Consider the following 13,575-nt stretch of genomic DNA (forward strand, 5'->3'; position numbering starts at 1 on the left):
ATATCCAAATATTAAAACTACATGTAAAAACATAAAAATAGTACATATACAATACACATATAAAAACCTCCACAAACATGGACAAATATACAAAATGCTATAACATTATCAAAACGTACCCCAGAAAAACCATCAGTACAAAAAATATAGATATGCCTACAAATTGTTAAGAATTATATTTGAAACACCCCCACATTTAACCTTCTAAATTTTATCAGTTGCACACAACCTTAATATGACACAATTCATTTGCCAGTGATCACTTAGAACCAATTGTCCAAACCTTATACTTAAATAATAAGAAAAACCCACCAATTTGCAGTTCATAATATAGAAACGATTTCATGAGACCTATCTAAACAATTGGCCTCAAAATTCGATTGATTTAATTGTTGCTCTTAAGTCATTCATACCATCAACATAAGAGTCTAATATAAAAAAGAAAACATCTTTTATCACCTATGTACATCAAATTAATCGTCATTTCCAAATACTATCAAAAAAAATTGCCATTGCAAGTAAAATGTGCAGATCTTATATCATTTGGTCCAAAAATATTTTTGGTGAATATAAAAATACAACTAAAATCATTAATTCATCTACCCTTGTGTATAATCAAAAAGAGGTGAGCAATCTTCACAGTATCCATTAACTACTCATTAGCACCTTTGTATCAACAATATTCAAAAGGAATATGTTTTTCCACATGCACCTCTCCCAAGTGCACGTAATATAGTACCTTTCGTTATTCCATAAACCAGAAGGTACATAAATACTGTTGAACTTAGAATCTAACAGGACAGATTACATATAAGATGCCCGATTCACATGTACAAATTCCTCATCATTTTTTCAAAGTAAACGTGCCACACCCAGGCATCCTCATAACGTACATAAAAATTATCATTCACATGTCTCATATGCCTCAACAAGTTAAACCGTACAACAGTATCGCCATTCGTGAAAGCACTGGTACAAACATGAACCTCTCATGATGTGAATAAAATGCCACAGCCAAGCCCCTAATGGTATTTGACAAAATTATCATTTTAATACCTCTTGTTCCTCCGCAGTTTGAACAGTTTAGGCAGTTCCTCCACAGTTTCATCAATACAATGATATCAATATGCATGAGATCCTGCAAAACCAACAGCATGCGCAACTCCCAGTTTAAATACCTCACCTTCTTGTGTCCCGGTGTTGCAAATTGGATTTAGAGGAGATGCCAACATAGAAAGTCCCCGATCACGTGTACCGGAAGTTATAGCTCACTCAAAACTATAATATTCACAACTGTCATATTGGATAGGAGTGAAGCTATTCGTAGGAGCTTGTATATTGCAAATATCCCTAAATATAATTAATATAACAAACAAAACTAACTAAATTCACTTACCATTGCCAACCGCACATTTAACTGCTCCATCATCAAGTCTGTTGCCCGCATATACTGGAGATTGTAATTTACTCGATATGGTGATGTTCACAACTGCCATAAAGAGTAAGCCCATTCACAGAATGAATTCATACCACAAACGGAACTTCCTAGATTCACTTGACATTGCACATAGCTTATTTGTCGACACCATAATCCAATCCACCAAACATGCATGCCGGAAGTGTGTAATTCACTAAGTGTCACAATAATTGCGGCCGCCATATTGGGTGTGGAATGCAGGCAAACCTATTTACAAAAACTCACTTTTTGTAAATACTCCTAAGTTTTATACCACAAACGGAATTAACTAGGTAGATTAACCATTACATATGACCATAGCGTTCCAATGCCATTTGTTTAAAACTACCAACATCCCCGATTTAAGTGAGGAGTTACCATAACCACGGCCCCTGTCATGTATACCGAAAGTTATCCTTTATCGTGTGCAACAGTATTTATGGCGGCCGCATTGAAAGTAAAACAATATCCTCGTATGCACTCTCATTTAGCTGATATTATAAATACCGCTAGCTGGACCGATTGACCACTCTATATAACAGATCCACTTAAGAAAAAAGATCAAGATATAATTCTTAAACATTTACTTTTCACAAGAATTCCTAGTTCTTCGTTCTATCATTTGCCAGTATTCTGCTACCATTCCTATGGTGCCTTTTATGAGAAGCCTTAAAGGAGACAGGATTATCAACTAAGAAAATAAGGAAGTGAAAACAATTTGGTAGTTCATGCAAGGAAATTCAAAAGTACAAAATCGACTCTTGCCAACACCTACTTATGAAAGGCAGGAGGGCTTCAGTGTCTCAAGACAATGCCAAAAGCACTAGTACCTACTACAACGACATTTTGCCTGACTGAAGTTCCACAGAAAATAATTTACATGGGTGTGTTATTTACAGAATGTGGATAACTGTATGTGTAGGCGTTCACTCTACTCAGTTCTTTTTTTTTTTTTTTTGGTGTTTCTTTCCAGGCTGATGCTGCCAACCCAGTACTCATTCCAGATGCGGATGCAGTGGGTGTCACAGTTGTTCTCATTACATGTACATATCGAGGTCAAGAATTTATCCGAGTTGGATATTATGTGAACAATGAATACACAGAATCAGATCTGAGAGAAAACCCTCCTGTAAAGCCAGACTTCACAAAGGTAGTATGGTCATGACTCAAGATCTTTATAAATGATCTTCGGTTTGGGAGAGCTGGGGATTCACGGACAGCACATTCTCATATCCCTGGTCTAAAATGAAGATAAAATACATCCTGGGCACGATAAGAGGACGTTTTTACTGGGTACTTTTTTTTATTACGACTTGATTGTGCTGTAATTTGTTTTTGTTACTTTGGTCTGGCAGGCAGAGGTTGCAGTTATTTTTGATAAGGACTATCACAGCCATCAACAACTTACTCTTATCCAAGTGAAGGGTTGTGCAATAGCTTTACTCCTCCTAAGATGCAGTTTAAATGTGTTTCAGATAATTCTTATTAAATTGGACTTATCATGCTCCCAGATTAGACCATTGTTCCCCACTGCACCGCAAAAACAGTCAGAGTTATTCATAGAATGTAAGAAGTAGCAAGGTCACTGCAGGTGACCTCTGCTACTACTTATCTTCTCTATTGAGACTCGGGGTGAAGTGCTTTAATTTCAGTGGATGCACTTTAAAAAAAACAGAATCAAACAGACTTAGAAAAGTCCTATGACAAATGACACTTAAATTTGCCTAGACAAGGACAAAATAATGATAACATTGACAAGGGTAGCCAAATCTGTTGGTTGTCCTTGCTATCCTGGTAGCATTTTTATTTGACGCTGCCTGGTTGTTTTTTGATTTTTCAGCCAACTGTTTGGCAGCACTTTAAAACAAAATATTGAAATCAGTTTTCATTAATTGGCTGGTGCTAAGTTATAGGCAGAGAAATGTGTGCTGGTTCTTGTATCACAAACAAAACTTAGTGCCTGATTTAGAACTTGGCAGATGGGTTACTCTGTCACAATGGTGACTGATGTCTGGCCTTCGAAATCTGAATCCCATAAAATAGAATAAGATTTAGATTCCGGTGTACTGGATATCAGTCATCATTGTGACGGAGTAACCCATCTGCCGAGTTCTAAATCAGGCCCTTAGTTTCTCTATTATAGTACTGCACTTTTAAGTTATTTTTAACTGTTTCCCAGTCTCTTAGTATTGTTTTTCACATGTTGCCAATTCAACCAATTACTTTTTGTTATTTAGCTAACTATCTGGTGCCAGAAACGCCATAGCCACTCAAGGGACACATTTGACTTGGTTTTCAAAGTGCTCCGCATAATCCTACATTTGTAGCAGTGCCACTGTTATTTATCTAGTACAATCAGGAAATAGATGATTAGAGTTAGTCCAAGTACCACTAAAATAATTTGGGAAATCAACAAAAAAAATATATGAAGCTAGATTCGGGAGACAACACTTGTTCCAGGTAACTTTGAGCTCAATGGCAGTTCCACTAGCAGCTTTTATTTAGGATAAAACAGATTGATCAAAGGATGATTTTCTTAACATGGCACTAAAGATTAAAGGTTTTAAAGACCTGGATGCTAAACTAGAAAGGAAGAAGGCGCTCATTGACACTGATAACTGGTGTTGTCATTTTGTCTGTATGATCTTTGGTGAAGGATGGTCAAAGGGCATTTTATGTTAACTGTAAAGTGCAGTTTTTTACTTGTTTGATATGCTTCTCTAAAGGGTGGCAGTGGAACATCTGGACTCAAATGTTTGATTATAGATGCCAGAGTGGACAAAGGTATCAATTTGGAAATTGAACATTTTGCATATTATTTAGGTTGGTGCAGAGGTTTTTTTTTGTCAGTGTGGGGGAACCAAGAGAAATATTTACATTGTTTGATAATGTGATTGATGATCCTAGAGGAAAGGAAGTCCTTGGCCAAGATATGTCACTTTCTTATAGTTGTGGAAAGAAATTTCAGGTTTTCAGACAGCAGTAGTTTTGCTGAGGAATGTCTCATCTAGAGTAAAGGAGTTGGAGTTAGCACAGCAACATTTAGATGACGTTGAAGTTGTACTGTAGTTATTCAAAAGGATATTGTTAAAATATGAGATGGAATTTCTACAAGAAGTCTTCAGTGAACTCATGCATATTAATTTCTTAGGTGGTTTTTGATCTGAGAAGTATTTTGGTTTGGGCACTGAACTTTACTTCAAGTAGTATTTTATATATATATATATATATATATATATATATATATATATATATATATATATATATATATATATATATATATATATGTATATATGTATTTTATACATATATATATTCTCATCATTGATGCCTCAGCCTGTACCGAATGAGCTTACATGCACCTACAGTTTTCATTTATTTGCTTTCTATAGGTTGCAAAGTTGACAAGGTTTCTATTTCTCCCTCTCTCACCAGCTTCAGAGAAATATTTTGGCATCAAATCCGAGGGTTACCCGGTTCCACATCAATTGGGAAGACAACAGCGAGAAACTGGAAGACATGGACAGCAGCAATCCTAATTTACAATCCTTGCTTTCTTCAGACGTCCTGCCTTCTGCATCGAAGGTGTGGCCACCTACATCTGAAAATTCACTCAACGTCATGTTAGAATCGCACATGGACTGCATGTGACTATTGGCAATTCCTCTTTTACAGCAACAGGCCTGTAAAAAAGACAAAACTGCTAACAAAACACAGACAGCAAAAACAAACTTTCGTCTTAAGACCATGTTGCATTGTCCTATGTACAATGTGAGCAATTGCTTAAGTCTGTAGAAAGTTTATTAAAAAAAAACATGTATTTGAGAAAAAAATGTGGAATATAAATACAACTATTTTTGAATATGTGTTCTTTTCTATTATGAAGTTTCATTTACATGTGCACTAAAAACCAAATGTGTTTTTGTTCCTCTTATTAGCCTGATAGAGCAGTATATTGTAAATAGTACATTGCAAGGTATTTCCTCAGTACATGCCCAGTGCCAGCATTACAGTGGCCCGATCCGATGCCTCTTTGGAGGCCTTCCATCTATGTGGTGTGTTTAGGATGACAGCAGATTGTTCAACAGTAAACGTGAAGCAGTGAGGTGTTCTTAAAAATGGATCACCTGTTGCACATGCTGTGGAAATTAATGAAGTATATGGATGGTTTCAGATGTTTCCAAGCTGCCAATATCTGATCCAGTTGTTCATTCTGTGCTGACAGTTTATATACTGTACATTATCTTAAAGAAAATGGATAACGTCAGAAATGTCTACCCCTGGTTAACCCAAAAGTGATTTTCTAAAAAACAAGTTGATTATGCGCAATGCTGCACATTCTAGGTGGGGTGGTGTAAGGACAGCTTACTAACCTGTAGTTATTCTAGTACTCTACTTATCAGGGAATTTTTACAAATCCCTTGGCATAAATGAACAAGTTCCTTACCCCCCTGGTAATGCTTTTTCTTGTGAATACTCTAGGTGCAGATTCCTCATCTCTAGATTTTCCCAAGCTGAATGTGGAGTATTTAAAACAGCATTGCTCCAGCACACTGGTAGGTGGCGTTGTGCTGCTCTGCACCAACTTTATTTTGCCACAGAAGTGACAGGCAGGCTGATATCAGTCTCTTTCTAGACTCTTTTTAGCATACTCATACGCATAGCCCAACAATAATTTCAGGTACGAGGGTACAGATCCTAAACTAAAACCTATTGAGATTAGAAAGGAAATCATTCCAAATAACTGGAGTATTATCAAAGTTGTTCTTCTGATGGAAACTTCTAACAGGAGATTCCTCATGTTTAGAAGAAATCCCAAAAAAGTACCTCCCACGGTGGTGGGTCTGTGCAGTGGTTGAGATCAAAATGTCCTGCAGGAGCCAACGTCTGAAATGCCGTGTGTGAATTTGTGCACTGATGTCCACCTTGCAGACTGACATGTTAAGAACAAGCAGACCACATGCAAATACAGTGGTAGCAGCCTTGGCCCTGGCTTAATGGGCCCTCAATCCTTCCAGAGGCTGCTTTTTGGCCATTGCGTAGCAGATCTTAATACAAAGTACTGTCCCTCCTGACTAAGTACTTTTCTCTACTGCCTTGCCTTTCTTTGCCCCAAAAACTGCATTAAAAAATTAGGGTCAGACCTTTTAGAAACCTGATCACAACAGGGGACTTTAACAGACATTGGTCCAACAAAAATAAAAAGGTAATGGTGCCCTGTGTAAGACCTTGCTGGGCTAGAGATAAGACAATCAACAAAATATCCAGTACTTTTGAAATGGGTCCCTGTTGCATATGGCATACCAGGCCATAAACCTGTCCCAGCATCCAGCATAGACTGACTTGGCAGAGGGATGCCTGACAACAAGGATGACATCCACAACTTTGGGAGAAAGATAGAACATAATCAACTGCTGCCACTCTGTCACAATACATGGATTTGCACATTGCACTGGGTTGGGTGTAGGGCCCTGCTACTGTGAGAGGCGGTCCTCCTGGAGGGTAAATGCTTTTAACCACAGTCTTATTGTCCTATTTGGAGCCACTAGGATGACTTGGCTCAGGTTATTTGTGATCATCTTCAGAACTCAGAGCAGGTGAGGCAGCGCCAAAAGGGTGTACAGCAATACCTTACTCCACTCGATCTGGAATGCATCTCCAGGTGGAAGCCTTCTTAGAAAACTTCATTGTGCAAAAAGTTTGATAATGCGTAATCTCAGCAGTGGCAAAAAGATCTAGCCAGGGTTCTCTCCATTGTTGGAAGATATCCTGTGCCACACATGTATGAAAACACCATTTGTGATACACCCAGCTAAGTGCATTCACCCTGGCACTCAAAGATCCCGCCAGATGGTTAATAACCAAGGAAATGCCCTGACGCTCCAGCCAGCTCCACAGCCTCTTTGCACAGGGCCCAGGACCCTACCCATCCTATTTGCAGCATGGTGGTGTTGTCCATAAGAACCTGAACCAGCCTCTGTTTGATGGACTGTATGAAGGCTTTCAAGACCAAGCAAATGACCTGCAACTCCAACAGGTTGGTATGGAGAAGGGTCTCTTAATGACGACCAGAGTCCTCTGATCTCCATCTCTCCCAGATGACCCCCTCCCTTTCCCGGCAATGATGCTACTGTCAGCTCTTGATGGGGGAAGTGAGAGGGATCTATCTCTGGTCCAATGACGGTTGAGCAGCTACCACTCAGGTCTTGTGCAGTCTTCCCTGAAACCTGGATGGATCCCAACAGATTTCTCTGCTGCTGGGTCTACTGAGACTTCAGGTTCCAATGCAGAGCCTGCATAATCCACCTTACAAAATCGATGATAATGGTGCAAGAGGTTCAGAAGCCTCAGACCCACTTTCACAGAGATTCAGGTACAAAGCTAAAACATCAGTATCATAGCCCAAACATTCTGAACTTGTGGTGGAAGGAAGGCCCGAATTTGCACAACATCAAGGGTGGTTCCAATGAAAGGAGCCCCTGCAAAGGAGTCCGGTGTGACACCAATATGTTGATAGTAAACCCCAAGGCCTTCAACAACAAGTTGTTGAGGTAGTGGAAAACTGGAATACCCGCACTCCGAAGGTGTGCTGCGACCCCTGCCATCACTTTCATGAACACACAAGGAGATCTGGTGAGGCCGAAGGGGAACATGGCAAGTTGAAAATGCTCCTACCCACCTTGAATCACAAGTAGAGTCTGTGGGACTCCAGGACGAGTACATGAAAGTAAATGTTCTGCAGGTTCAAAGCCACCATCTAGTCATCTAGAAGGCATTCAGAGGCAATGATCTAGCTCAGCGCAAGCAGATATCAGGAGTTAACAGCCTCTGCCCTATTTCCCGCGGCAGTACCCTTGCTATGGCACCTTTGGCCAAGAATTTGCATTTCTTGGTGCAAAGTGGATAAGTGCTCTTCTAAAAGATGCTCTGATGTGGGTGAAAGATACAGCAGGGCGAAAAGGAAGGGCAGAGAATAGCCTCGTAGAAAGATCTAAAGGACCAACCTGATCCATGTTATATTTTGTCACAGTTGAAATGTCTGATACAGCCTCCCATAGGGTGGTTGTGTGCCACTGAGGGCAAACTAAAGCAGCTTGGAGGCTGATGCAGCAGCAGTGGGAAACCGGGACGTTTGCTGCCTCTGGTGGCTTGGACATTGTGTGCTTGATCCCCAACCCTGAAAAGGCTGGGTTGCCTATTGCAGAGGTGGTGAGCCTTGGCACTGATGGTACTCCGTACCTCTGAAGTACCTCCACAGGATGTGTATCGGCTGAGGGTGCTGTCTTGCCAGAATGGAAAGACCTAAGGAGTGTGCCATGACCCTGCTTTCTTTGAAGTGTTGCAATGCTGAATAAGTCTTCTCACCAAACAGGTGGGATCCGTCAAATACCATAGCCATCAAAGAGGCCTATATGTCACCAGAGAAGTCTATGGATCTCATTGAAGTGCAACATTGAAGCACCGCACTAGTGCTGACTGTCCTGCCCAAAAAGTCAGTAGTTCCCAGACCACAGTGGATAATATATTTGGCGGAATTCTGACCAATTCCTATGGTCTAAGCCTGGTTGGCCCAAAATTCCTCAGGAACTGCTGCCAAGATTCGTCAACGATGTCCCAAAAACCATCTGAATTTCTCCCCAGAAACAGCTGCATTGACTTAATGGAGGGCTCAACTAATCGAGGAAGACATTAGTTTCCTGAATGCTTGGATTCTTTTTGGCTTTGTCCAGGGGAGGTGTAAAAAATTAATTGTGGTTCACCCTGCTGGTGAAAGCCTGAACCACCAGCCTTTCTGGTGTTTGGTGCTGCATCCAGAAGCCAGGGTCTCCTGTCAACCTGTCTGTTCACCCTTGGGCAATCAATCAGTAGAATGCCTCTTGTCAACCGTGCGGGTATCCAGGCGCTGGCAGGGTCCAGTTGATTTGCCGAATAGTTAAGTCTTCAGGGACTTTCAGAACTCTTGAAGAGAAGAGGAGGTCCGTAGATTAAAGGGTAGCTCATTCCATGGATTCCCTGCTAGGTAGGAGTGACCTCTTCATTTGTTACATCGGATGCGAGGGTGAGGGTTAGAGAAAGGGGAGCGGAGGTGTCTGGTGGGCTGATGGAAGTTCAGCCAATGCTTCAAGTAGGCAGGTCTGCAGTTGTGTACCGCCTTGTATGTGGGGGCCAGGAGCTTGAGCTGTCATCGTTTCTGTACAGTGAGCCAAGGAAACCCTGAGGTAAAGGGTGAAGTGGGTTCGTCTAGGCCATTAACAAGGTTTAGGGGGTGCAGGAACAATGCTTAGAGGAGTCCATTAAGGTGTCCATCAGTGCTTCACGGAATGTTCAAAGAGGATCATAGGAAGTTTGTCCAGGCTGCAAAACTTCTGTTAAGACTTAGTTTTGGCTTCCATAGTTGGCACCTTAAGTCTGATTACTCCGCTGCCTGTCTCCTCACCACAGCTAAAAAGTCACTCTCTTCCTTTAGTGGCCCAGGAGACAAAAACAACCAGCATCTCGGGAAGTGTCTAACCCACTGGCCTTGTGCAAATCCATGTACAGATTGCGATCATCATGGTATTGGGGAACATAATCCTGATCATCTCCATCGTCATCACCAAATGGTGGTTGACTCCAATAAGAGTTGGAACAAAGAAGATGTAGCACTGGGGTGCGGCTACGAGGAACAGGTGCAGCTTAGCCAGAGTCGGGCTGAACTGGGACCAGGTGTCAGTATGGCGTCAGGCTTGATTTCGGTCAGGGCCAAAATGAATTGTCTCAGAGTCAGATAGTACTATAGAAATGGGGTCTTCTTCCAGCAGCGTTGGGGCTGTGTCGATGTCAGAGGGACTGGCGTTGATTTTGGTGTCCGACAGAAGCCGGCTCCGGCACCAGAGTGGAACCTAATGCGGTTTCTATTGATACAGTTGGCTCTGAAGATGGACATGCCGGCAGGAATCCGAATGAAGGCGTGTGCACTTACTTGGGGTCTGACGACACACCAGCGAGAGCCGGAACAGTGCCAAAGATCTGCAACATGGCCTCCCCAAATTCCTCAGTTTGTTGCGATGTCAATGACTGCCCCGGAAACTGGGTATATTGGGATCAATTGCCTAATCAACTCTATGGCGGGGAAGTAGGAACGAGACCCAGGGGCACCCTGAGATCTCTGCAACATCTCAGGCTGAGTGGTGGAATGAGTCCCACTTGGCCTGTTGTGCTTCATCTTCGACATACCGGAAGACTTGGACGACGAGGAGTATCTTTCGTGGGAACAATTTGAAACCAGGAACGAGTCCGCGCCTTCCACTTTGATGGAACGGGACTTCCAAGACTTCTTTCGGTGTTTGGGGACATACATCTTTGTTATGTGTTCTTGGAGCATGTTCAGATACATAACAACAAATTCCTGTGCCCTGAACTCAAATACCAGAGGCACATCTCGTGGGGATCTGTCACAGATATTTTTTGTCACAGACACTACATGGCCTAAACCATGCAGTTTTAGGAGGACACTGGATAAAGCAGAATTTCGAGGAAAAAAACCTAATCATCTGACAAGAAATTGGTTGGGGTGAACTTCAGATCTGCCTACAAAGCCACAGAAAGAAAAAAATGTACACAGAGGTGGTACTTATAGCTGCCCTGCTTGTCACTCTGTGGTAGAATGAATCCATACAATTGCATCTACCGGCGAATGGGTGCAATTCAGTTTCAAATTTTCTGGAGTAAATATGGCACTTAGTGATATTTTATAGGTAAGTAAAAGTGTGGTTAGAAGTATCCATAAGAACTGCAACTCTTGGAAGGAGCAGAAACTATACTATATATAGAAAATGCTGCATTATGGTCAATTTACTTCTCTTCCCATTTTAACAAATGTATATCTGTTATAGCTGCACTTGAGCTGAAGAAAGTGGCTGAGAGTTGGTAATGAGGGACCATTGGTCTAATTTAGTAGAGGGGAGTAACTGGAATAAACAAGACACCAAGGAGAGAACCTCTCTAAGACAGCAAGCGAAATGTGCAACGCCCACCTTGGCCTTAACCAAAACAGATCTCCTGGCCAGCCTACAATCCTTCAAAGTCAAACTCCAGAAAAAAAAAACCTAAACAATTATATCATTAAAGAACTCGGAGCCTCACTTGCAGACCTGGGAGAAATTCTGGCACACTCCAGAGTGATATTGGTTTGTCTGGCACACGCACTGTTGAAATGGAAGGGCAGATCAACTCACTAAATGAGAAGAGTGGAGCCCTGGAGGACAGTTGTAACACCTTAGTTGGCCAAAGTGAAGAAAAACTGGAAACTCAAGACCCTGCAAACCAGGCTCAAAGAGACAACATTCAAATATAATGCATTAGGGAAAGAGCAAGTATACAAACTTTTGTGATAGGCTTCTCTATCATGCTGCTGGGGACAGAGTTGGGAACAATCACACTGCACACAGTCGAATCCAGCCCTTCTGCTGACTCAAACAGACCTCAAGTTACGCTAGTGACATTTCATAATTTCCAAAACAAAGAGAAAGTAAAGGAGGAGATTAAAATGGCAAAATCACAAAACAGAGTCACTCTCTGCTCACTACGCTTTGGACAAGTGAGCATAAAATGATGCTTCTTGCTGACGGTGAGATCCTGACCCTGATGGATCAAATAAAATCTCTCTCCAAGTGCAAAACCACCAAGATCTATTTGACAAAGATTGTGGCATTAAGATTAATGCTTCCAAGTCAGGGATCCTGAACCTGACCTTCACAAAGCAAATGATGGATGAAATTAATGAACACTCAAGTTTTTGGTGGGCTTCAGGAGAAATTACCTGTCTAAGGATAAAATTATCATTAGAAGTAACGGATATGTATAAACTTAACCTCCTACCTCTCCTAACAGAAATATGAGGAATCCTGCGATGCTAGCCGATCTACCACTGTCCTGGCTGGAAAGAATTAAAACCATTGAAATCAATATTGTTCCTAGGCTGCTATTTCTGTTTCAGACCTTACCAGAGTTGACGCCTCTGACCTCCTTAGCTAAACTCAAGAGTACGATTTTGAAATACATCTGGGGGCGGAGGAGACCCAAAGTCAGATGTAAGGTAGTGTGCAGACCAAGAGAAAGTGTAGAGCATGCTCTTCCGGATATGCACACCTATTACAAAGCAGCACAGTTGACAGTCCTTGCTGACTGGAACTCACAAGAATATGAGAAAATATAGATGCAAATGGATAGGGCAGTCTTTGGGCCCTCCTGTGGTACTTGGTATGGAATCCCCGACAGACTGCTTACTGTAAAACCTAGTACATCCACAAAGAGAACACAAATGGGCTTGGACTAGGTGAAGGAACAACTTAAGTTAACTATATATCCCTCCTTCCACACTCCTGTGCATTTTAATCCTTCACTTACTCCAACACTGATGCGGGCTCATTCAACAGCTGGTAATAGGGTTATTGTTACATGCTGAGGTATATGTTTAATAAGGGTCACATTAAAAGCTTCAACGACTGTAAAAAAGAATTCTGTCTCAATGAAAGTGAGATATTACATTTAGACGCAGGGTACAAAATCCCTTCATTATGGTAGCAAGCATTAGAGAGCTCCTTCCCATGGAGAAGTTTGTGTGCAGAGCTACTGGGGACAAGGAAAATAATCCTGCATAGTACCAACTCCTCATAGATACAACACTAGATAAAACCGGCCCCTACAATGGACAAATGGGATACTGTGTTAGGTAGAGTGCTGTGGCCAAAGATATGGAGAAGCCTTAAAGTAACACAGTAAACTTTGGGAAGGGAGGCAAATTGCAAAAGTATATTTGACAAATATATATTGCCAGTAAAACTTAACAGATTCCATCCTACAGTCAATACGAAATGTTGGAGGGATTGTGATCCACTGGGCAGGATAGTTTGCATTCAGTGCGAATTTTCCAAGATTAGACCCATTTGGGGAGATGTTTTATCTGGCATGAGAACAGTATTGGGCTATCTACTCCCAGAAACACTTGCATTCCTAGCTCTAGGGATACAGATATACAACATGCACTATCAACTCGAGGAAGACAAAATAATGATATGGAACTGGCTGGGAGCTGCAAAAACCACAACGGCACCTTTTTGAAGAAAAAAGAACCCCTG

At 41.5% G+C, this 13,575-nt stretch overlaps 2 protein-coding genes across 3 annotated transcripts in view; one reads left to right on the forward strand and one right to left on the reverse strand.

Moving 5' to 3' along the window:
* Nucleotides 1-5,322, forward strand: part of ASF1A (anti-silencing function 1A histone chaperone) — a 42,227-nt gene extending 36,905 nt beyond the window's left edge. Inside the window, exons 3-4 of the mRNA XM_069235382.1 lie at nucleotides 2,430-2,606; nucleotides 4,892-5,322. Coding sequence (XP_069091483.1) covers nucleotides 2,430-2,606; nucleotides 4,892-5,107 — 393 coding nt within the window. The 3' untranslated portion in view covers nucleotides 5,108-5,322. The remainder of the gene's footprint in view (nucleotides 1-2,429; nucleotides 2,607-4,891) is intronic.
* Nucleotides 1-13,575, reverse strand: part of MCM9 (minichromosome maintenance 9 homologous recombination repair factor) — a 287,879-nt gene that overhangs the window by 144,256 nt on the left and 130,048 nt on the right. The gene's annotated exons all lie outside the window — the stretch shown is intronic.

The sequence above is a fragment of the Pleurodeles waltl genome, chromosome 5 (genome assembly GCF_031143425.1).
Source record: "Pleurodeles waltl isolate 20211129_DDA chromosome 5, aPleWal1.hap1.20221129, whole genome shotgun sequence".
In the NCBI taxonomy this organism is placed as follows: domain Eukaryota; kingdom Metazoa; phylum Chordata; class Amphibia; order Caudata; family Salamandridae; genus Pleurodeles; species Pleurodeles waltl.